The 26,520-nt window shown below is 42.5% G+C and overlaps 1 protein-coding gene across 1 annotated transcript; it reads right to left on the bottom strand.

The window, feature by feature from the left end:
• Positions 1-15,007: 15,007 nt before the first annotated feature.
• Positions 15,008-18,831, bottom strand: LOC115378186 (uncharacterized). Its single transcript, XM_030078369.1, has 8 exons — positions 18,816-18,831; positions 16,628-17,139; positions 16,403-16,506; positions 16,039-16,311; positions 15,805-15,898; positions 15,668-15,684; positions 15,294-15,512; positions 15,008-15,176 (listed from the first exon to the last, which is right to left on the bottom strand). Exons 2-8 carry the CDS (start codon positions 16,728-16,730, stop codon positions 15,012-15,014), a joined length of 975 nt encoding a protein of 324 aa, XP_029934229.1. The 5' UTR covers positions 16,731-17,139; positions 18,816-18,831; the 3' UTR covers positions 15,008-15,011.
• Positions 18,832-26,520: the final 7,689 nt, after the last annotated feature.

Raw genomic sequence — 26,520 nt, 5'->3', positions numbered from 1 at the left:
GTTATTATTCCTAAGAGTTCTCTGCATTATTATTATTCCAACCTTCTCTCAATTCTCTTTCCACCTACCACCCACTTTTATGCCCTAATGATTAACTCCAAGCCAAAGTGAATGCTTGAGGGGAAATAGTGATGCCTAGGCGCCATGCTGCCGTGCTGTAGTAAACTCTGCCGTTGTGAGGCACATCTGAAAATCTTGAAAATATGCCCTCAAACATTTTTATGATGACTGGAGCTCTAAGAAAAATCGAAAGCCTCCCACAGTACATTATTATAGCACAGAGGCATTAGCAAGGGCCAAAAATATAACATGAAGATCGTTTTTCTCCTCCTTGACTGATTGAATTTGTTGCCAGAATATGTTTGCGCACTTTTAGCACCCAGAGAATCCTGGTATTAAGGGCCATTCACGCTTTTGTCTCATTCTTATATAATTTCCCATTAACCACTGTAATGGTCTGCTCAGTTGTCTGTATTAACAAGCTGTACCATGGCTCCAAATTGGACATAACTCTGCTGCTAGGTTATTGATCAATATGAAACTTGCAGAAACAGTGCATCACCTCATTACCCACCCTCTTGATGACTGTTTTTGAAAACATGTCTACTATTTTACCACCAAGAGGCATTATCTCAATGCCTTTAACCTCAGAATGAGTGTGACCAGACAAAAAGGACCCAGGTGCATGTATTTGTGCATCCTTTGCTCCTTTAAATATTTTTCATCCTGAAATGTTACACAAATTCATCGTGATGCTTTCACTTTCAATTTCTTATTTTTGAAGCAAAAAGAGTATTCACTGTGCTGTGAACCTTACATTTTCATATGGTAGGCCAAACTTATCATTCCATATATATTTCCTACGGAAGGTTTTTGACTAGTGTTTTGCACTAGAGTCAAATGAGGATTGTGGGGTGAATATGGGGGAGTTGTCAGGATGGGTGTGAGTATGACAGATGGCAGAGGAACATGCAAGGAAATTATAAGGGGTACAGGGGTGGTTTGGGGTGTACACATTCCCCTCTCATCTTCTCATCACTGCTGCCCAGATCACTGCCCTGCCTTGGTTGGTGCTCTCCAAGCCTGTAGAAAATTATCTTGTGAATAATGACCTGGAAGATGAAATAAAAGAGAAAATGAAATGACAGAAAGGGGTGAGACAAGTGCCTGAGGGGAGCCGATTCATTTGAATTGAAGATCAGGCTGACCAAAGAGTGAGCAAGCAAGTCAGACCTGCGATAGCAAGTTAGACACTAGCTGCAAGCCTGTGCGCACACACACACACACACACACACACACACACACACACACACACACACAGAGACAAGCGTGCACCCCCACCCTCTCTGTCTTTCCTGCCAATATTCTCGTAAAATACATTCCCATCTCAACATTCCCACCCTTTAAATCTAAGATGAAAAGATCTCCACATTCCTTAAGGCCTTTCAGACGTCCTCATAAACCATTCAATCATGCAACGGAATAATTCCTATGAGTCCCGTTAAGAGAACATTGAGTGAACATTACAGAAAAACGCACTGGGTATCTGAAAGGAATAGTGCTACATCACTAAATTTTTATGATGAATGTCTGTGAAGTTGCAAGGTGGTGTGATCTACCCATGATTCCTCTGCAGCGGAAGTGTTTGCGCTCTGACTAGAGTAGGAACCCAGCCGAGTACCTGTGCTGCCCTTCAAGGCAAATTCTCTCATCTGTCCCTTCCACAGGTGACTTTCCTCACAAGAGCCCCCAACCGACTTGACAGGAAGCAGCTACTGTCATTAAAAACACACATCTGCCAAGGGGGCTGGGGAGGAATGTTAAGCGACCCGAGCTCTGCCACTTGACGTGACAAGGGCATTTCAGTACCTGACATGGAAAAGGACTTTAGGCTAAATAGAGATGCCACATTAGAAGCCATGCTGTGACCTTTACTTCTAAATGCCCTTCAATCATCTTTTCATTTACTTACTTTTTTAACCTTTGTGTAGCCATGCGAATCACTTAACAGTCTTAAACGCTCAGTGTCTCAAATGCCTTGGAGTAAATCACAACATCATCACCCATATCTGTGGTGTCTCACTTGTGTTCAAGGTTGGATATCAGTCACTCTCTTTCTGTGTCTTCTATGATATCATCTGTTTTGTATAAAGTAGTGTGTTACATGGCACAAGCAGAGATGTTAACAATATGACATCCATCTCTTAGCTGTTTCTCAGCAGCCCTGTGACTCATTTGCAACTCTAACACTTAGCTTAGCAGGGTTCATGTCCTCCAACTTCCTGCTCTGACAATGTGCGAGGCAGTTTCATCCACATGCATTTATATAACATGATGACAAACATTTACAAATATAATGAATCTTAGGCAGAACACATAGAACTTGGACAAAGAACAGACATATTACAGAAGTGAAGTAGTGTGTGCAGTGTAATAATCAGTCTAGCGTGCAGCTGCAGGCTATTTTAAAAGGGCCAAGTCAATTCGTTCTATAAAAAGAAACTCGCCTGTTTGAGGAAACATAGCTTTGACTTGTTTGTAATTATATGCCAAAACTGTTTTAATAAAAAGTGAAGTGAAAATATAAAAATGAAAAGTCAGTTTTTCAGAAACTATGAAAAACAGCCCTGTCGTAAGCTTAATGACCATTACAATTTGAGTTTTTGGGTTTAAGCATGAAGAGAGAAAGAGCTACAAGGTGTTCAGCTGAAGATGATATGCATACCATTTGCATTAATACAAATGTTATGAAATCTTGGATTTTAAATATTAAAATTATTCATATTTCTACTGTGATTAGGGTCAAACTGTTGTTTCTTATGGAACATATTAGTCATCAGAGGAATAAATCATGCAAAATGCCAATTTTTTAGCCCTACGTATTTGGAAAATATGAACCTACTTTCTCCAGAGGAGAAACCCGGCTGGTATTGTCTTGTTCTACTCAAAGAATTAGGGCCAGGAAATTAGTAGTGGTTCTCACATCCCATGTCCTCAAGATGACTTAACAGGCTTTAAGTTTCTGTCCTGACTATGAATAGCAACTGGGAATTGATTCCAGGGAAATATCTTGAAGATGTTTTTTGTCTCCCAGTGTTCTTCATTCATTTATCTCAAAGTTTGAACCAGTAGCCAGACTACTTCAAAGGCAGCAGTATGTCTCTTGTGCATTCATTGTAGCCAGAACAGAAAATGTGATTCTTACCAGGGTGCATTTACTGCTGTATCATCAGTTTAGCTGGGAAAAAAACAACACCAAAAAAAAACAAACAAACAAAAAAAAAAAACTGTTGTTCCTAATTATTGATTGCTGTGAATAATATACATCTGGTACAAACTTTACTGTTAGTGGAAAAGCCGGTTTCCAAGAGGATATGAGATGATTGATAAATAAATAATAAATATATGAATAAATAAATAAAGGCTTTCTTTTTGCTGTCATTCATGTGTGATCCAACTTGGACTGGATCAGAATACTTCATCAGTATGGATCTGATTGTTCACTTCAAGAGAAAAAAAAAATATACTTGTTCTGTCCTGCATGTGATAGCAAGCTTAGTGCATTCACATGCTTGTCAGCCATGAGCATTTTGCACATAATGTAATAACTGCACTGTAAGTGTTTTCCTTGACTGCCATGCATTTAGATAATGGGAGTGCTCTTTTAACAACATTTTTATTGAGTTGACAGAGGGTTTGTGTGTTACTTAAAAAATGAAGATGGAATATGATAATATACAAGTGTATGTTTTACAGTCAGTGGATTCTTGCCAGTCTCTATAATAACCTAATCTATCTTGCAGATTAACTTGTGTGCAGTTCTCATCTTGAGTCGCCCCTGCTGTAAGTATCATTTGTCATAACAGCAACTGACCCATTGTTTCAAAAAGTCTCTACTGATTTAATAATTTTGTACAAATGTCTGAATTTGTGCACATTATAATTACGTCCCTGCAGCAACATTGTCAGGGATAGTTTGGATTTGCTCCAACTGCTGCTGCTGCAGATCCCGGCTGTGAATGTGATAACTCCAATGCCATTTTTAAGAATCTATTCAAAGCTGCTGCGTGCATACATGACCACTAGAGGAGGAACCCTATTGATTTTAGTGTCCATGTGATCTTACTTCTAGCACCACCATCAAGCCTAATGAAGATTGTTGTTGTAGTTCACTGACTGCACATTATGCAATAAAGCTTCAAGTGCAAGTCCGAACAGAAGGCCAATCTCTTTCCCTTTCTGACTTCAGTCCACCTGATATGGGCAATTATTATAAATTAAATTATTTTAACTTAATTTAAGTTAACTTATTTTAACTTATCAGGGGGGCTTGAAATAAATCTGACTTGGCTAAATTTGTGAAGTTATTTTCTTTGGCTACTAGTTTCTTTAAGGCACTCTCATTAGAGCAAGGATTGCATCAGTCGATCACCTGTCCTGGAGCAGCAGAGAGACTGTCCAAAATGCTGGCGGAGGCACAAGAGATCAGATGCCAGAGAAGCAGGAGAAGGGAGCCCAGAGAAAAGGGTGGCGGCTCGCTATCTAGCTACCTCTTCACTGGGCTTTGCTGCAGCACCATGTTTATCTACAAAGGTCTTGAAAAATCCATGAAAAACAAAGGTCAAAGTTAGGAGGATGGCAAAAAAAAAAAAAAAAAAAAAAAAAAAATTAAAGCTGCAAGCAGCGTTGGATGGGCCCTCGCCCCCCCCCCTGTGCACGTCGGGGACGGCGTGTGTAGAAGGGCAGACAAGACGTCCGTTTGTGCCAGTTTTAAGGGTATTTTTTGGTGCTTTCATTGTGAAAGGGTTTTGGGCTTTTATTTTGAAAGGCCGAAGATGTCATTCCATTGACCAGGCTTCATGGATCATGCTACAGACTCTCAAATGTCAAGTACAACATTTTCAAAATGAAAACACTTCAAAGGTGATCTTAAAAGCTTTAAGTTATTTTCATTATCATTTCTTCAAACCTAACTGAGTGAGCTGCAGGGTTAGATCACATTCACTCATTTCGAGTACATGTCCTTAAGAATAAATCAGATGTCCCTTTGAAAGATTCAGAAGGAAATTACAGAAAGCTATCAACATCAGGAAGGGTAACATGTTACTGAGGGAATATTACAGTCATAGATTGGAAGTTTCTGTTTGTCACCTCTTACTTCTTAATAAAGTCAATGTTGTATAATTTCCTCATGTTTACAAGTCATGTCTTCATCCATGTCATTAATATACTGTGTTTATCAATTAAAATTTATACATACAGCCCTTCACGTAGTTATAAAATATTGTGTAACACAGTAAAGCAGGACTATTACTACTTACTATCGACGTTGTTTTTTACACCATATAGAAACCACTTTCATTTATAAAATATCACAGACAACATTTTGTGCTTAATATATAATTTATTTTTCAATATAATTTCACTGAAAATATGTCAGTTACTGAAAATGAATGTAATCATCAAAACAACACATGTACTGTCTCTGTCCCATGATCCCACTTGGTACAAGGCCACATCACCATCACTTGGGGGTAGGGAGGTTGGGGATGCTGCACCACAGTAGCATCTTCAATCAGGAAGTTTACCTCAGAGTAAACAAAGACAACATTTTGAGGCAAACATATATATATATATATATATATTTTATTATTATTATTTAAATTAACTGTCCTGTTTTGGCAGCTAAAGCATACAGAATGAGGAGTCTGTGCCCTGTTGTGCCACAACAGATTTGCTCTGAGTTCATGCACACCAGACAGAACACTTCAGTATTGGAAGTGAACGTCTTGTATACAGACAGTACACATGAAGGTGACATCAACTCAAACATGCAGAACTATATACATTTCAACTTTAAACACATAAACATTTAAACTTTAAACACATACATTTAAACTTTAAACAGATACACATTTAATCATTGGATAGATATACATTTAATCTTTGAACATAGACCAACAGCTAAAACGTGGCGAACAGAGACTAACACGTCCATACTTCCTAACACCTGTGACACACACCACACCACAACTAAACCTTCTCTAATTCCACCTTAAGCACGATTTGCTTACTCTAAAATCTCAAGATAATCAATTCCATATAATAAATACATTATCTAAAATCGCAATAAATACAATATAAATACTACAAATAAATACAATAAATAGCACAATTTAAAAACCGAATAATAAATACACAATATAAATACTATAAATAGGTACAATAAATATCAGAAACTATACAATTACAGTGGGACAGGCTCTACACTTATAAAAAGACAACATTCATAGTGGTAGCCAATGTACACACCATGAACAACACAACGCACTACAAGTCAGTTTCCTCTTTCCACACATAAACCTGACCTATGCCAACACGCAAACACGACAACACTAACATTTGCACCGGGACACTGCAATGTAGCTCCGTTTGACTCATCAAACAAAGAATTTACACCGGTAGTGTGAATTCATTGTTTGCCTCCTTTGCCAAACACAACAACCTAATCATCATCTAAAACCAAGTCTGACTCGAAGAGGCCCTCTACCTCCTCGAAGTCAACGGCTAACCCCTGATCATCTTGAATACTAAAACTACACAAAACACCTTCATGATCACTAAAATACGTGGGCATCACTGCACAGTTCACATTATACTGTGTTGTTTTCACATAAACATGATCAATTAGTGTCCCCTTCTCTGTAGTCTCTTGTGTCACATGCTGACTAAAACCTTTTTCACCCATAAATTTGGAAATTGATGATGTTTTTAAAATGTTGTCATTGAAATCCCCCATTATTACAATTGTGTTACTGATTGGATGTAACCAATCAAGTAACTTCCCCAGATTTTGTTTGAATAAAGAATTTGGATAACATGGTGGACGATATATTACTGCCAACAATATGTTAAATTTGTTGCACAGGCACACCAAACACTCCAGATTCAAATCGGGTACCTGCAGAATGTTACAGTCCACATTATCTACACTATACAAACCAACTCCACCATGTTCTAGGTCCTTTAGCTCTAACAATTTGGGGTTACTGCTGCTGTAACACAAACCTCGAGGACGACTGTGGAAAGTGTAACCTTCAATTTGGACACCGTCTAATGAGGACTGTGCAGTGAGCCACGTTTCTGTCACAGCAATACAGGTAAGCTGTAAATGCTGCGTGCAAGACACCAAATCTACCAAGTGGCGACTTAAATTTTGAACGTTCATTAAATACACAGAGAAACTGTGTGCATTTAATGAAGGCTTTGGCTGCTCAATCAAAAATGGAGGCATACTATCCAAGGCCTCCTTTATGGCGTCCTTGCAGTAAATTACCTTCTCTGTAAAATCCCTGATGATCAGTCCAGACAAGGCCCTAACGCGACTCAGCGCTACATATGCCTGCCCTGGTGCAAACACCCTCTTCAAGGACACTACGGCCTCGTCCACAGTGAGTCCTTGCACTTTGTGAACAGTGCAAGCCCACGCTAACCTCAGAGGAAACTGACGACGCACACCGCCGCGTTTAGTGGCTCTTTCCGTCTCGGGATCAATGGCAGTAGACTGCAGGCATTCTACTGCTGCATGTGCACGTTTTTTCCTCCTATCTGAACCAATATTCTCATCGTCAAATCTGACATACACGGTGAGAGGAAACGTGGAATCCTCTCCAAAAACTAACTGAGTAACTGTGCCACATGCTCCATTGACCAGGCCGTCCGCAACATCCACGTTCTTACACAACATCACTCGCGCGTTCCTCGCTAAACACAGAGTCTCCGGTAAAGACGTGTCCGCCGCAACGCCGTGATGCCCGGGCATCCGTTCCAAATTCCCTGTTGTCCTGTTATTCACGAAGTCTTGCGCTTCAACGGTGACATAATCAGGACAACAGTCAAACAGATAATTTAGGTTGTGCTCACTTACTTGCCTATTCGTCGCAAAGATATGCAAGGCTGAGCTCACCTCGCCGGTCTCGCGCATCTTCAGCATTTCAACATCGCTATTTAACATTGGGGTGGCCCTGGAACGCACTCTTAACCTATTAAGCAACTCAGCAAAAACACTATCCTTCTGCCTAACTATCTTTTTCAGCTCCACGATGCTGAAATTGCACCACAGGTCCACACCAACAGGACTACTATACAGAGGCTTCCCTTTAACAGGAGGCAACTGATAGAAGTCTCCGACAGCTATCACACTAACATTACCGAACGGGGAAAAGTCGCCTGTCTGCTTCACCTGCCTCAATCTACCATGCACATAAGCCAACACGTTGTGATCAACCATACTGATTTCATCAATAATTAAAATTTGGACCTGACTCAATTTAGCTCGCAAAGAGTTTAGTTTATCTTCACCCAGAGGGGTGTAAGGTAAACTAGCCTGTTTGCCAATACTCAATGTGTGATGAATTGTTGCTGCATTCAAATTGTATGCAGCTATGCCAGTAGGAGCAGTTAACAAAACACAGATATCGTCTGGTTGATCACAAAGTGTTGACAGCAGCCTCCCTGCCTCATACTCAATAGCCCTAATCAAATGACTTTTCCCCGTTCCTGCGCCACCTGTGACAAATACACGCAGAGGCTTTGGGTTTTTATCCATCACCTTCTGCAAACACCACTGTCTCACTTTATAAAAAACAGCCAGCTGTGTCTCATTCAGAGACCTAATAAGCGCCAAACCGTCACTTCTAGACAACATGGACCTGTTTCTCTCTACCTGTCTGCCACCAACAATCAAATCTGGAACATTCTCCATCGCTTCAACTAACTGTTCCTCAGCTATCTCAGCTTCCCGCTGCTGCCTCTGCTCCTCTAAACCTTCTAGGCGTTCCGCTTCCTGTTCAGGACACAGCTCACCCCAAACATCTTCATCTACCCCGTTGTTCTGCGCAGCTATCTCCTGAGCTAACTCAAGGTGAGGACAATTGACCTCAAACCTGGCCCTATTCTCGCCGACGACATCGCGAACCGAATGCACAGACCCGTCGCTAAACGTCACCTGGCCATCGTTATAGAACTGCTCAAACAGCTCAAAGCCTTCAGGTTTGAGGTCTGAGTCAGTTCTATAAGGAAGAAACAACTGCAGCAGGCTCTGAAAATGTGCCTCTTCCTGTCTATCCAAACTGAAACGCATGTACCGCACCACTGCAAACTGAGTGCGTGTTCTCCTCAGAATGAATCCCAAATTATTGTTCAATTGAATTCTGTCCTTAGACTTTTCATTTTTGCTGAGAACACGATACTCAGATGCAAAGGTGGCCATACACATGTTTGCAAACACATCGCTGTTAGGCCTATTCTTATACCTATCCACTATGCCTGTCATCCACATCTCATCCTCCCCAAGATCACGGGAGGCCGCCTTCTGCCTCAAAACACTAAGGGGCAAACTCATCCTAACTATCTTGCTCCCTGTCGGCACAAACACAACCTTCCTGGAACACTCCCTAAGGTGCATGTTCGTTAGCCGGTACACCGCCTCCTGCGCACAAACATCTCTGTTGTGTAAATATACACTGCCCAGCTTCCGCAGGGCTTCTTTGGCAGAGAGATTCCCTTGTGTTTTGGCTTCTTTTTGGGCATTACTCAATAATAGGCCAATTTCTCTCTCTGCTTTCGTAATATACGATAGTATGTATATTACTACTGCGTAGGCGTCGGTGACAAAGCTAATGTCCATGTTAGCGTTCCAGCACTTCAACAACTGCTTACTATACTGATTGACCCAAACCTCGTTCACCCCTCTCCTATACACAACCTTATGCCTCTTCTCTAAACGCCTATAAGCCAACTCGAAGATTTCCTGATTTATTCCTAAAGCACAAAACAAGTCCTCTACACTAACAGGAGGCACATCACTGTCCACAGCCAGCTTAACGGCTGTTAGAATAGCCTGCGCAACGTTTTCTGGCATCTTATCTCTATCCTCAAAACACTTACAGACTGGCCTGTTTTCTGAACCAGGTTCGGTCTCCGCTGTCTTTTTCTTATCGCACTTGCATTCTAACATTCTACAAATGAATGTCCGCGCAGAAACAGGTTTTGGGAAATTGAAACGACATGTCGTTTTGTGTTTTCTACATGACTTTGAATGTCGTTTGGAATGTGTTTGAACAGATGACACCGTGTCCAATAGTGTGTCATCATCTGAGGGTAGCTCACATGTAACGTAACGGTCAATAAATTTTACCACCTCCTCATCTGTGTTTCTATCAATTTGGGGAGCACCCTCGATCCAAAACAAACAGTGTACATGCGGTGAGCCTCTTTGTTGATATTCTACCCTATAAAAGTAATCAATTATTTTGCCGATTGGTTGACAGGGAGACATGAGAACCTCTTTCAGAAAACAATGCCACCTGTAGTCAAACATCCTCGCTGCGGTGACCGGATTACGACGCAGCAACGCGCACCTATCAGCCCACTCCAAATCCTCTACCGTCTGCGATCTGCCTTCCTGTTTCAGGATGCTGGTCAGGAGATTCTGCCAGCGCATATCCGCAGACGAAAACGAACAAAACCACGTCGGAATACCCAATTGACGCACGCAAGCCATCACGTCCTTCTGGACAGACTGCCAAAAGGCCGGAGTTCCTCTAATGGGTTTAAGAAACCTAAACCCGTCATCACACGCCAACAACTGCTTCAAGGTGTCCGCATCCGTTAACATGTCCTCAGTAATGCGTTGAGGCCTCTGACCTCCTTTGCCCTTACGCAAAGCGACGGAAACACTGGACACAACCCTGTCCAACTCTGACATGTACTGCGCAAAAAATATGTATTCGACGTTCCGCGCAAAACGACCATCGGCATGCATAATCCGGTTATTGAGGTAACGTGACAACGTCAAGTGATGAGACCTTCCGTCATGGAAGGTCTTATCACCCGCAGGGAACAACACAGGGAAACACTTTGCCTCATTCGTGTGGTCAGAAAGCATTCTTACCGGACTATTCCCTTCTGCAGGCGCAATGTTCAAAATATCCTTAAAATACTGATCTAAAGCTTCCTGACCAATATCAACAGGCATAAGACAAGTGTCCTGAAACATGCAGTGCTGTTGTCTGTCATGTAACAGTTCATCCTGTCCTATGTCTGCTGATTCCTGTACATCACCAATTTCACCCTGACCTTTGTCCTGACCTGACCTAACCTCAACTGCCTCATCCTCACTGCCTGACTCGGCCTCTTCCTTCTCCCTATCTTCCTGCCTAACAAACTCATTAATCCACTCCTCATTAAAGTCTATATCCCTATAATGCACATTTGTCCTCTTCAAATATTCGAGCGCCTGTCTTACACGCAACGTATCAACAAACTGGTACTCGTAATACCCTTTATACGTGAGTTTCCGCTTCAGCTTAACCTGAAGCAGAGACCCTTCCATACTTGAACGCGGCAACACATTAGTCGTCTGAATAATGTCGGCTGGAACACATGTCACTGGTCCATGTACTCCATTCTGCCCCCCTTTAGGCAGTGCCAACATTTTCATAAACGGAATATGCAACGCTATCAAATGCTGCTCTAAACTATTCAAACATCCCAGTTCAGATGGAATGGGATCAAGTGCCAGGTTATTAACCCAGCATTCAGCTGGCATCTCACCTGCACTAAGCTTACCATGACACGTGAAACAAATCCAAAGCTGACCACGCGATGACACCAAGGAACACGGCACAACACACTCCTCATTACATCTGTGCAAATAATGCTCGCCTATACACCTATCTGCAATAGCAGCTGTTGCTGAACTTCGCCTATAAACTTCCCTTGCACAACTGACCACCTGAAATCTAAACAACAACCTATGACAAACACAGCACACAAAATCTGGTCCATCTCTGACCTTTGCCAAAAAGTGATCCATAACAAAAGCAAAATCTTCTGCTTTCTCCACCTTCTGCTTCCTGCTTAACTTCACCCCAGAAATAACTTTCTGCTTATGCTCTACACTACCATGATACTTACTCTTACTCCTTTCTATAACTTTCTCCCTGTGCTCAACGCTGTCCCTATATTTGCCCAAACTATTGGCCTTTACTCTCTCCCTGTGCTCAATGCTGTCCCTATATTTGACAAAACTCCTGGCCTTAACCCTTTCCCTATACTCAATGCTGTCCCTGTATTTGCCCAAAATCTTAGCCTTAACTCTCTCCCTGTGTTCAATACTTTCTCTGTATTTACTGACGCTCAGCTTTTTAACCCTCTCTCTGTGAGCTAAATTCTTACAATAATTCCCTACACTCCACAACTTTGCCTTTTCCCTGAACACCACATTTCCTTGGTAAGTCTTCCTAATTCTCAACTGACGTTTCTCCCTAAGCGACAAATTCAACTTTTCCTGCTTCCTTTGTTTCTGCCTAAGATACTTTGACTTCCCTGACATTCTAACTGACACTAACTCCCTAGCAGCCTCCACAACCTTGTCACTATCCTCTACACCCACAACACAACCTACTACATTACTACTACACCTAACCGCTGTGTTGTCACTATCTAAAACATCCATCATCCTAGACCTAATACTATAACCTGACACTTCCCTAACTTTACAGTACCCAAAGCAACTATGCAGTCCAGGCTTAAACACACAAACCACATTCTCAAAATGCTGTCCCCTAATATTCTCTAAGTACACACACTCTACCGACAAAGGCTGACTACTACAGCTATACCTCAACCAACGTCCCTGATGGAAAGTAAACACACTAACGCCTAACCAATCGGCTGTCGCCTGAATCTCCACCTCTGTGGCCCAACTGCTCACACGTCTCATTCTGGACTGCTCAATGTACTCTAACACAGAGGAGTACTCACTCCTCAAAAGACTCTGATATCTGTCTGCATTCCTCTGTAACTCTTTACACACAGCTAGCCTAATCCTGCGATGGTGCTTCTGAGAACCACTCACAGCCTGAGAGATGGCTCTGAAAAAGCAGTTACCATCAGCCACAATCCTATCTTTGCTACAAGGAACACCCAACAACCCCACCTCTGTGGATACCGGACTACCAACCTTCACGCAGTCAACGTTTAACTTACTACACAACACTCGACAGACATGTACGCTAAGGGGACGGAAAACCAGCTCTTCCTTTCTCACCGTGCTAACAAACTGTAGGTCCAAACTGACCTCGCTAGCATTGAAGCTCTTGAATTTCTTCGACATACAAGTGCCGGAAGAAATGACACGCTTTCTGCCATTAGCCACTGTTGGTTCTGCCGCTGAACCGCTGCTCACCTTGCTGGAGAAAGTCATAACAGAAATGCCAGACAGTGCCGGACTTGCGGCAATGCTGACACCACACTCAGGCACACAACTGCCTGCAGAAACCACACTTTTTCTCCCAGCTTTAGTGACCCCACTAGACTCTGGTGCTGGAGCAGCGCTCATCCCAGTGATGAGACTCTCCACAGACACACCAGACCGCGCTGGACTTGCACCCCCGTTGACACCAACACCACACAGCTCAAAGAGCTTCTCCCTTGAACGGAAACTGTCAGCCAAACGACAGATGTAGTGGTGCAGGTCGTCAAGACACGCGAAATGCAGAACCACGCTTGTACCGTCGTGGTGTAACAAGCCAGTGTGACTGCGTGAGTGACTGTCGACCACAGCGAACCGTCCACCCTCACGCACGATGGCAGTGGTGTTTCCACACATTGTCAAAAGACATGTGCTGTACTGACTGAAGATTCTCTCCAGTCCATTACGCAAGCTGATGAACACACCGAAATCGATGTATTCACCTTCAGTCACGCCTACTTCGCCTAACACTGTGTCACCAAAACTGAACCTAAACACCTGTCCGTCTAATTCCAAGTGTTGTGGCAAATCTGGCACAGACAGTAGATTAGACACATGGCTAAAGATGTTGAGGTCACGCAAACTGGTGTACAACTCATCACCTTCAACCAACGCGCGATCCAGATCCAGCCTGTCCCACGAGAACGCGCTCCTCACCGTGTGTTTGGCTAAGCTGACCAAAGCTATAGCCATACACTGCACTCCTCCATACACAAAACGTGCATCACCCTGATGAAACGATCCGCGCACAACTTTTGCTAGCCTAATCCTACTGCTATCTCTGTTAGACCCTGTTGCCACAGCATTAGCGTTAGACTCCAACTGAACATCACTAACACAAACAGAAGAAACAAAAACAGCCTTAGCTTTGGTGATCTTCTGTCGCTCCTCCAGGACGGCAGGGCCCGCTGCGGTGACCTCCTCCTGAGCGACGACCACCCCCGGCACCGCACTGGCAGACTCCTGGGTTGTCGCCTCCATCTGCCAAAAAAAAAAATCAAAAACAAGGCTTTAGTGAATAAGAAAACAGGAGAGCCATTTCCCTGCTACCTCTCAATGATAACTCACATATTATATTTAAACAAAGACAAACCTGCTGCACTGCTGGTGTGGGCCCAGAGGCAGACACGGTCCCACAGGCAGGTGAAGGTCTTGCTGGCACCTAAAGAAGAGGGGATAACAAAACATTCATTTCAATAATGCACTCATTCATTTGGTTTCTGTTCGTGGTATCATAATATATACGAAAAATATTCACATAGTTCACATGCTAAACATGATACCAACCTGCCGCTTTCCTCCTCTGCGCCTTGTGGCAACACCTCTTGGCGAACGCCTCACATGGGAAGTCTAAAAGAAGGAAAGCAAACCTTGTTAAATGCAGTCTTCAATTCAATTTCATCCAGGACGGACAGACATGCAATGGATGTTGTAAGCACAGAAACCAAAATAACAAAGATCTATGTATAAAATAAAGGAAAAAATGTAAAAACAGTTGGCGGATGAGGAATGAGGATGCCGAGGGGAGCCAGATGTACTGGAGCAGCCTGGGACCTGAGCCACACAACCACCAACACCATGATGACCTAGCTCAATAAAAGACAGAGCACGCACTCGGAAAAACTCACATCAACCATTCACACACACTCACACAAAGTCAGATCAAATACGGATTCCATTTTACTTCTTACTATCATGTACATATAATTTTCAGGCAGTTTACCTGGCCAGCTGGTGGAATGGCAGTGTCGTCGTCGTCTGAAGAAGGACAAACCGTCTCCATGGCCTCCAACATGTCGCCGCTGAACCACACGGGGTTGGACGGGAGGACAGACTCTTGCACCGGAGATGCTCGAACCTTAAAAACCACAACAACAAAAAAAAAATTAGTCACCTTTTTTTCTAAAACCACAAAAATGAATACATAACCTGAAAAAAAGCACACATGTACAAATGACTCAGAGAAACACATTACCTTGCCCTCCTGTCCGACTACGGTCCACTCCAGTGGGTCGCGGTGACGGGGCGTGGGGCTGTGTCCAGTCACGACCAGCACGGGGGAGACCCTGGCACGAGGCGAGGTCCGGGGGGGCACCGAAGGAGGAGGAGGAGGAGGAGGAGCCAGCTGGCGGACCGCAGCATCCCACAGGGCCTGGACCAGGATCGGCGTTCCATCGCTGTCGCTCAGGTGCACCTGGAACACACATCAAACACATTGCAGTCAAGTTGTGTATTGAAAATGGCAACCTTCAAATCCTCTATGTGTCATGTCACAACAACAAAGTATGCTGTACTTACACTGTCACGGCTCCACAGCTCCAAACGATCCAAGGGGAGGTGCTCTGCCACAGACACGTACGGGAGACCTGCCGCAAAAGTGAGAAACATCATACATTCCAGTATTAATTACACTCATGTAAAACACATACGGTTCCTTTCATGATATGTCGGTTATAATCGTGCAGATGACCAAAACTAAGACGTACCCATGCGTGCTGCAACACGGCGGAACTCCTGGCGAAACAGCTCCTGCAGGCCAGGCTCGATGTTCAGGCGTGGAGGGAAATCCAGCACAAACACCTACACACACAAAAAACATTTTGAATCACATTTAGGTTTCTAAAATAAGCACATGAGAAAACATATACTTACACAGCCTCTAGCTGTGACAGCACAGGAAAAAACAAATACTGCCAGCAGCAACTGCAAATTAAACACACCTTCGCCCAGCGGCTGCAGACTGTAGCCAGGAGAGCACCGAAGTCCAGCGACGCCTCTCCGATGTTCCTGCTGGCCGTGAGGTTGTTGCTGGGGGCCATCACGCAGACCACGTCCGGGGTCCAGGGGAGAGCGGCGTGGGACACCTCCGTCCTCAGCTCTGCTGCATGCGCACCTGGAACAGAGAGAAAAGCAAAGGAGACAGGTCCCTCTGGCATGGCGACGATCCCATCCACCATGGGCCGCAGGTGGGAGGCTCCCACGACGAACACCATCTGCAACGACAGAGACACGGCTTTAGAACACAGACATGAACTGTGACTTCTTACAACCAGCACTGTGTTTCTGAAAAGGGAAGACTAATACCTTCTGGTCCGGCTGCTGGGCAGGAGTGACCAACTTGAAGCTCCGCTGGGTCAGCTCCGAAGTTGGCCATCTCCGCACGCGATGGCGGTAACCGGTACCGCGCCCTGTGTGGTTGACAACAAAGTTAAGGATGAGGACACAAAAGTCATACATCTTTACATTACATTCAAACTGCGTCAGTTAAACATAAAAAAAAATAAAATAAACAAACTGTTTGATACTTACGAGCAACGAACTCGGGGACAGGCGGCTGGGGGGTCCATGGCTGCGGCTGCGCCATCCTCCGCTTCTGGGCCTGGGCACGACGGTGGGACTTGGCACGGGGCATCTAAGAATGAAAAACAAAAAAAAATAATATTTTTTCAAAGTTCACAAAGAAACTTTAAAAATCAAAGTGAATCTGTACCAATCATACTCACAAACAATGCTTTACCAGACAACGTCAGTCTTCAACTACACAAATGTTTCAACTTACCTTGGCAGTGGGAAATCAACAAATTGTGTATGTGTGTGTGTGTTTGTGTTTGTGTGTCTGTGTGCTTGTGTGGAGAAGGAGTATGTGTGTGGATTAACAATTAGTTAAGTGTGTTTTTTAAATGGAATCAATGTGTGTGTAAACTTGTTCTGGATTAGAGGATCACAGATGTAGTGCAGGTAAGTAGCAGGTCCAAGGCAAGTGGCTCGCAGGTCAATTGCAGGTAGAAAAACACCAGATCTCACAGCCAACAGAGATGAATCTGTAAATTAAATGATACATATTGTTTGATGTAAACATTACTTGCCTAACAGGAAAAAACCTATTTAAGTGAACAGAACTTTACTCCAAACATCATGAATACACATAGCTGTAGCTACTTTATAGGTTTTAATTTTAAATAAGGTATTTTTCTCTACAACATGGCTAAGACACAAACTAGCATCCATATTATTGTGTTCAAGTAATAGAAAGAATATGCCCAACAGCACTTCTTTCAGCTCAACTGTGCTGCTCAAAACAGAGACACATCTTAACAAAGAACACCTTTTTCTCTCAAAATCATGGTTAACCAGCAAACTGACATCCTTATTACATTATTTGCCTCTTCATTAAACAGAAAATGGCTAACACAACATTTCACAGCTTAGCCATACCAGTGGGCACAGAGACACCCAACTAAATACATCACAACTAAGGTTCCTGCACACAGCAAATGTTACACACAGGAAAAATTATAAATTATTACAATTAATTATCAATATTAAATCAAATAATTTCCCTTTTCACACAAGGAAAATCTTCTCTTACAATCATAAAACCAACCACTAGTACAGCATTTGCATACGACACAGCAACACCTGCTCTTTGAATACACACAGAAGCCACACACACTCAAACTACATACATCATAAGCTTAGTTCCATGCAAATAAAGCCTGATATCAAACAACAAAAAAACACACATGCCAGTTTTCATCATCAAGTCCAATAATTTTACTTTTTCACACAGCAAGAGAGAGTTTTCATCTCAAAATCTGGCTGAACCACACACTAGCAAAGCTATGACTATAGCTAGTTAGCCCGCTAGCTAGCGCTAGCTTAGCGCGCTAATCTAATTAACCAAACGCCTTCAATAAACTTCAAAATTCATCTCACGTTGACGGTAACGCTTCATAATAAATGTTTCAAGTCAACCACATGTATCTTAAGCGTTGAGATTATAAAATACAGGTTAGCTTTGCATGTAAAGCTAGGCTGCCCTCCATCCAAAACCAGCAGACAGCATAAAGACCATAACAACAGGCCTCGGGCCTACCGGAGGAACGGCTAGCTAGCGCTAGCTAGCGCTAACGTAGCGCGCTAATCTAATCGATCAAATGAGATGAATAAACTTTAAAATTCATCTCACGTCGACGGTAATGCTTCATAATAAACGTTTCAAGTCAACCACATGTATCTTAGGAGTTGAGATTATAAAATACAGGTTAGCTTTGCATGTAAAGCTCGGCTGCCCTCCATCCAAAACCAGCAGACAGCATAAAGACCATAACAACAGGCCTCGGGCCTACCGGAGGAACGGCTAGCTAGCGCTAACGTAGCGCGCTAATCTAATCGACCAAATGCCATAAATAAACTTTAAAATTCATCTCACGTCGACGGTAATGCTTCATAATAAACGTTTCAAGTCAACCACATGTATTTTAGGAGTTGAGATTACCAAACACAGGTTAGCTTTACATGTGAAGCTAGGCTGCCCCTCCATCAAAACTCACCAAAAGCCAGCAAACAGCACAATGCAAAGTACATAATCACTCTCTGAAATATAACATTTAAATTTCGTGTTTTACCTGCGTTATCATCAACCATATCCTCATATTAGCACAGAGGAAACACAATAGGCTAACGTTAAGCTAACAGAGATGAAAACAGGTCTTACCTCGAGAGTCTGTGAGAAGAAGTGGGTGGGGCGGACACAGACACAGGGGCTTTTAAACGCTGTGGGAAAAAAACGTGCGTGTGCACGCGCATGGGCGCGCGCGCATGCACGCGCGGGTGGGCGTGCGTGTATGTGCGAGCGCGCGCGCGCGCGTGTCTGTGTGTGTGTGTGTGTGTGTGTGTGTGTGTGTGACATGAGTACTGGCAGCTGATGCATGATGACACTGAAATGCAGGCAGACAGAAATCCTCATTCAATCCAATGGAGAAATCCAGAAAACCCACCCCTGTTTGAGGTGTCACAGCTCGGTCACCGTTTAAGTGACAGACTTGATTTTTGAGTTGTGGCAGTTTTAGTTTGAGTGTTTTCTGCTCCCTCTGAGCTCTTACAATGGGTGTGTATTGCGCATTCCTGAGGCAGCTTGAGTGAGTCACATGTCCAGGCAGAGTGCAGAGCAGAGCACACCAGAGTCAAAAATGTTTGAAAACTCTTCACAGCTCCCACAAAGTTGGTCCAATCCACATCAAAATTACATATTTTTGTAGTAATTTTCGTCCTCTTTCCATCTGCATAGTTTTCAAAGCTGTCAGACTTTTACTTTAGACTCCAGGGGCCTAAATAGTGCCCAGTGTCAGCCTCTTCACACCAAACTCCATGGGAAAAAATGAGGTTTTGGTTTTGGCCACTCCGACTTTGAGGGCTTATAAAATCCAAATGAATCGAGTAATGACAGAGTCTTTAGCAACTTTTGTTCAGCACTGTGTCCTGTGTCATCTGTTAAATTTTCAAGCCGCTGACATTTATGCCCTGGCAGGAGATAGAGTTTGTTCAAAGCGGAATTTTGGGCGAGAACGTGACTTTGCAACGCAAATTGCGGACTTCCTGTTGGTTTTAGAGGGGGGGTGTCAGCGCGTGAATTGTAGTGCTTGATGAGACCTACATTTCGGCATTGGTTTGGTCTTTCTAGCACATTCCTGTGGGCCGCAGCGGCTGCCTTTGTGTGCCTAGGTGGCGCTACCAAGCCCATTTTTGCACTTTGGGGGCCTGTTTGTCCATTTTATCAAATTTTTCGCCAGACCTGGCCTGCGTGCCAAATTTGGTGAGTTTTGGAGCATGTTCAGGGGGTCAAATTAAGGGTTATTTAGACGTAATAATAATAAAAAGAAAAAAAAACACTACAATAACAATAGGGCTTCGCGCTGTTCAGCGCTCGGGCCCTAAAAAAGCACATTAGAAATCTGACGCAATGCTCCACGGTTGTGAAGCTGGAGCAGCAGTCAGTGCTACAGAGGATGCCTCTGAAAACACACAGACAAAAACATGCAATTAAAGAGCACTATACATATTAAACATTTTGTGCAATTCAGTGCTAATTTACCAAAACCTTTTGAGGTAGAACGCAGAGCTGCAGATTTCTAGCTGCAAAAACTGAGAGGTCTGACCTCTTATAGCATTGGGCATTTGCTGATCTGTGATGTTTCAAGAATGTTAATCACTTTGAGTGCGAAATACAATAAATGTAGCAGTAGAGGACAATTCTTTGCCTAGAATTGACAGCTTTTATTCACAATTCTTTGAGTACAGATTTACAGTACTATAGTACAGCTCTGCAGTACTGGGTTGTTGACAATTCTTCACTCCATGCCTTGGCCAAGCAGTTCCTTGATGGAGTAAAGCCTATTGCTAATGAGTGTGGACAACCTTCTGGAGAATGTCCTTGAAATGGTGGAAAACAGAAATCTACGTCCTCAGTGTAATGCAGAATGTGAGGATGCTCTCAGTTATGTAAATGGACCAGAATCTGTTGTGAGATGTCGACGTTGCCAGAACAAGAACGTTCTGTTGGTCCTTGATCATACAGATGTCCATGTCTGTTTTGATGTTGAGGATGGTCCCTAGGATCTTGACAATCCAAGATGCGGATGAAATTACCTCTGGTCCTTCAGTTGTTAGAGTTCATATCTTTCTGCCTTTTAAAACAGGCTTTTCTACCAGTCTGGGCTTTATCAATCAAAGGAGCTCATCACAAGCCTTACTGAATTTAATCCTCTCAAAAGTTTAGAGTGTTGGACATCAGGATCTTTGCAGCACACCATGATGCAAGGCAGGTGACATTTGTTCTGGATTTGCTGGTGATAAGGCCCACCACAGTGGTATTATCTTCAAACTTAATCAGTTTGATGTATAGACGGTTGGAGGCAAAAATATTAGTATGAATAGAGCAGAGGAAAGGGCAGAGCACATATCAGTGTAGTGCACAGAGGGGGTCTGATAAGTGGAGTACCAGCCATGCACATTGGCTTTGATCTGTCAGGATGTCTGACATCCACCAGCAGATCGACAAGGTGATGTTACACTGACAGATGACGGTGTTAAACATGGAGTTGAAGTCAACAAAGTGGATCCTGCTGTAAGAGGCAGGAGTAGACTGTCATTCAAAACAACAACAGAAGGAGCTGAAGTCACTGTCCAATGACTGGCAAGGTCTTCTCCTGCACCCCGACTGAGTGACTGCCATGCTGAGCTATTGTTGGTAAAGTTAGTCACCAATCTGCACTTTTACTTTTCTGGTCTTGGCAACCCACATGGATGTGACTGTGTGGGTGTCAAAACTATCATTTACACCTCTGAGGGCGTACCAGTATGTAGTGGTGAGACAGACAGAAGTCCTCAGGTGCCTCAAGAATACACTTTTGCATATTAGTGCAGATAGGTGTGGTTGCCCATAGATTTTGTTTATATGTGGGAACTGTTTCCTGTCTCCTTTCACATAAACTTGTCTTTCCATTAAATGGGTTAGACAAGCTGGAGCTTTGCGTCTCTGGGACAGTACTTCAGGCCATTTAGTTAATCAGACAGGTTATGATAAGGTGAGCAGACGTCCCCATTTCCAGGGACAGTCCCCAGATTTGGCACTTTGTTCTCAGCTGGCACTGTACCCAGAAATGTCCCCAGATTTCCCTTTATCTTGGCAGCATTAGTATTGCTAGGGGAGGCCTGGTGATTGGCAACTTTTAATTCAGGAACACTTGAATTTTATCTTGTCCGGAACGAACATGTCAGTGATTTTCTTTGGCTGCCCCAGTAAAAAGGTCTGGCCAAAATTACATATTGTGTGAGTTAGCTCTGACATCCTGGGGTAATACTAATTCCATCCACAAAGATTAACAACTAATATTTCATGCAATTACTGACTTGCAAGAGTCATATAACCAGTGGCAGGTTACAGCAGCATCACTTTTTAGATTAGATTAGATGAAACTTTAATGATCCCTTTGGGGGAATTAGGTTGCAGCAGCAAAAGTAATATGATTCATTGGGGAAAAAGACAAATAGATTATAAACACACAAACTGAATATAAAAGAAATGATAAAAGCAGAAACAGTGTATTTAAGCACAGTTTGGTGCCAAGAAAATAAAAAATAGGAGAAAAATAGAAAAAAAAAAAGTGCAATAGAGTGTGGATCACAACATTACATGTTCCAGTCCATATGTGAAATTGCTAAGATACAGATTCAGTGAAAATGTGCAAGTAATGGTTATACAACTGAGATCTTTTATCAGTTATTTTGAAATTTGGTCTGCATGTGCTGAAGATAATTCCCTGTTTCTCAGATATCGAAAGTGGATTTAAACAACATTATTTAACTTCTGAGTGACTGACTTATGAAGGCTGCACACTGGTATGCCAGTGACACAGAGCAGAGGGGAAATTCTCTCATACCAGGAGTTCGTTTTAGCCACGCAGCGGGATGGAGTGAGAAAGGAATAGCCAAAGTCACCACTGTGTAAGTGGTAGATAAAATGACTGCTTTAATATCCGATGAATACAGCCCATTATACTGTTCAACTAGTTCAGCCTAGCCAGCAATAATGAACAATCTGCTTACCACCATATAAGGCCCTGGGAACATAGGGTGGACCACCAACACATTTGCCTTAGTCACAGAGTTCATTAATCACCAGTAACCATGGATTTGCACAAATGATAGGTGTAATCTGTGAACACAAAATGACCATATCTCGGCTTGAAAGTTTGTAAGAAATGCTTGTTCAATTAACAGTCATGGCCTTTGCTGGTCTCATTGCGGTCATGTAGGGCCAGATGACATGATTTTCAAAGCCAATTTGGCAATGATTTTAGATTGAGCAGAGTCCTGGGCAGTCCAGGGCAGTTGACAGCATAGTTGTTGCGGTAGTCGTTATGTGTGTGTGAGTGTAAGGGATCTCAGTCAGATCCCTTAAGGAGTGGATCTATGTTCCCACGGTTCTGTGTTCCCCAGTTCAATATTCTGTCACATGCATTAACAGTAACCCTAACCCAAACTCCCAGAGCTGGGCAACATCTTTTTCAGGTTCCCATTAGAGCTGTTCCATGCTTAAAGCCTATAGAAAAGAAACAACTCACAAACAAAGCTAACAAAAATAAGAAAAGTTAAGTAAAGGAACACTACAGTAAACACTAAAACTAGCTTGTCTGGACTAAATTGTTTGATTTCCCCATCAGATCCATCAAGTTATATCTTGTCACCATTTTGATCTAAATTAGACTCTAACCAATCCAAACCTTAATCTTAACCATTTCAAAATAGGATTAAAATAATTAGACCGTAACCACAACTGGGCCCAATCCTTAACCAAACTTAGACCCTAAATAATTCTTAAACTATTCCCAAATTGAAACCCCAACCTTAACCAGAGAGAGGAGCTCCCCTCTCCATCCACAGCTAAAGCCACAATCTTTGTTTCAGTTTTTTTCCCTCCTCTTTCTGTGCAGATCCCTGCAGATACAAAAAACAGCAGCAAGCCATAGACCTAAAATTAAAGCAATATGATGTAATGCTTGTTTCGGTGTCAAAATACCAAGGAAAAATTCATTCCAAAACACTGCGCTCATCTGTGCTCCATCTTTAGATTTATTCTTCTCCAAGACAGAAGTTATGTGTGAGGGCAAAGAGACTAAGTGGTCTTGAATTCAGTCATTAAATGGGTGCTGCTCAGTCTTTTTATTGTCGCTCACAATTGGAAAAAAATAAATAAATAAATAAATAAATCATGTAGTCTGGCCCTGGCAAACCCCTTCATAATATACTATTGGAATATCAGGTTAATTCTATTGCTTGTACATTTTGAAATCCAAATTAAATTAAACAGGCACTTGCATTGCAGGTGTAATGTTCCAGGCTAAGCATTAAAAATCAGTGCAAGTGCAAATACTGTGAGTCCACTTCAAATCTGATTGGAGATGCAATTCTGTTAGGTAAGTTTGTCCTTGTGTGTCCATCCACATCCGCATGATGGATCATGTGGATATGGATGGACAAGACAAAAAATCACTGCTTTAAATATTGACATTCAAGCCATCTGGGGCTGAGTTCCCTGGTGGAATACAGGTACACCAAATGCAAAAATCAAAGAGACACCAGCATAACATGTTTTAATTTGGTGCTCATGACTGGGCACCAGAACAAAAACAATATAGAAACAGTATCATAGATTCTACAAATATTTGAAACCTGTTGTATGTCTACAAGAAATTCAATCATTTGGGCATTTTAATAGTAGTGGTAAAAAACGGCTGACTGAGAATTGCTTTGGAATCTCTCAAAAGTGCTCAGTTGGCTGTATTTGGTGACTGGAACAGCAAAGATGTATCATTTACACCAGTTTAATACCCATCAAACATTTTTTTAAAAAATATCTATCAAACACACAGTTCACTCACCACTTATGCCCTGCGGATGGAGGCATTGCCAACCTGTAAGACTGCACGTCTTTCAGTGCTGAAATGTTTTACCACGGGATGAATGTGATGACTCACGCTGGCTTTGTATTTATTTGCATTTTCCTTGCCCTCTGAAGCTTTCAGTAGACCTAAGCCTTGCTAGGAAAAAAAAAAACAACACCTTAATAAAGTCACATCACTCGGAATGCATTTTCTGGTGTAAACAAGGGTATTATCATGGCAGTTCAACCACATTTTCCCACTCAAATGGACTGTCCTTGATGAAACTGCATGCTCAAAACTTAGTTTGACATTTGCAGTCAACTGATTCAGAGCTACTTATGTGCTAGATATTGCATCTGAAATCAGTACATGGACATCACAGTCCAGGAGTGCAGTATGTGCTTCCATCCAGTTTGCCCTTAGTTGATGGTGCCTGTTCCTCACACATCTGTGCGAATGTCACCTCAATTGCCTGACTGTGCAGTTCAAACAACATAGTATAGAATAATGGAACTGCCAGGTACAAGTGGCCTATCTGAACAATAGGATAATACATATAGGTTAGGATGTATGGAATGGCCCTCACCCTGGGGTGTGGGTCATGATGAATATTTTGTGTGTTTTAGTGAAAACCCAATGAATATACAGCACAGAAAGACAGTCCCATTTGGGCATGGGTCAAGAGGTGTGATCATCACAGAGAAAAGCAAATGCAAAATGATTCACTGCAGCAGGGGTTTAAAAGAATAGCATAAAGGAATCGCCTATTCATGACTGAGCAGAGCAAATTATACAGCAATTGGGAACGTGTGCGCAAATTCCCCTTATTCAACCATAAATAATCCTCTGGCACACATAGCTTGGCCATGCTCTTAACAGAGTGAGATCATCACTACTGCCACACAGTAAGCTGGTTCAGTAATAAAGCTGTAAATCAATTAACAGCTGAACTGCACAATGACCAATAACAAAACTGTCAAACAAAGAGCAGTTGTGCCCAAGTACACAACCCATATCAATGTAATGAATGCAACTGCATGGATAGACTTAACAGTGGCACAACCAAATAACTAGGTTAGTAAATGAGCATGTCACAGTCAGTGCCTTTTAACTACCTCAGAAATGTGCTACCCATTAATGCATGTAAACCTCCAAGGCATTGTAAATGTTATAAATTCTAATGGTCTACACAACTTATTGTGCACGCAGTAATACACCCAGGAGAGTAACACATGCAGATGCCCTGTTCTGCAAAAGCTAGTAGAACACTTTTGTGCAGTGTGCTTGTGTCCATGCTTTAAGACCATTCAAGATATTTCCTCTTCAAAAAAATATTGTAGGGAAATTGAACTGTAGCGCAGTGGAGTAACAATATACCTTGGGGACATATTTTAAACAAAGCAACACAAACTTCCAAGAATTCATCACAGGGTTGTGGGAGAATTTGCATCACAAAAGGTTACAATTTTTATAATGTGAATTATAAACGCCATATAGAAATAAATACAAAGTTCATTAAGAGTGTTGCATTATGGTATACAACAAATGTGGTGTGACTCCCTATCCCTTTTCAGAATTTACTACTGAGCACGTCATGTGTCTGGACACATTTTCTATAGTCTTTTCAGTTTCTCTGCCTCTTCATTTTTGGAGCTTGAAATCTATACATCCTGACACTGCTTTTGGCTGGCTATGTAGTTGTGATGACAACAGCATCACAGGGGGGACAGCACAACTGTAAACATGCCTTTAGACTGTAAAATACTGCATGGATCTTAAGCTCCTAGAGAACGTTTGGCTGCCTCAGGAAGGATTTCTCTGACTGATGATTTAGCAACTGTTCCAGCTAAATGTGCAAGTGTTGCAGAGGAGGTTGCATTCATTGCACTAGATGGGACTTCATGTCTTGTATACACATATTTATCTATATCTATATAGATATAGCTGTTTTTAAAAAGGCTGGTACCAGTAATCTAC

Source organism: Myripristis murdjan, chromosome 19 (genome assembly GCF_902150065.1).
Source record: "Myripristis murdjan chromosome 19, fMyrMur1.1, whole genome shotgun sequence".
NCBI classification, from domain to species: domain Eukaryota; kingdom Metazoa; phylum Chordata; class Actinopteri; order Holocentriformes; family Holocentridae; genus Myripristis; species Myripristis murdjan.
This window is presented reverse-complemented; position numbering and strand designations above follow the sequence as displayed.

Excerpts from the sequence above, each read along its gene's own strand:
- LOC115378186 (XM_030078369.1), bottom strand. The coding sequence starts at position 16,730 with ATGCCCCGTGCCAAGTCCCACCGTCGTGCCCAGGCCCAGAAGCGGAGG. Across the intron at positions 16,507-16,627 it reads TGTCCCCGAGTTCGTTGCTC|GGCGCGGTACCGGTTACCGC; the intron begins GTAAGTATCAAA and ends TCAACCACACAG. Across the intron at positions 16,312-16,402 it reads CCCAGCAGCCGGACCAGAAG|ATGGTGTTCGTCGTGGGAGC; the intron begins GTATTAGTCTTC and ends CTGTCGTTGCAG.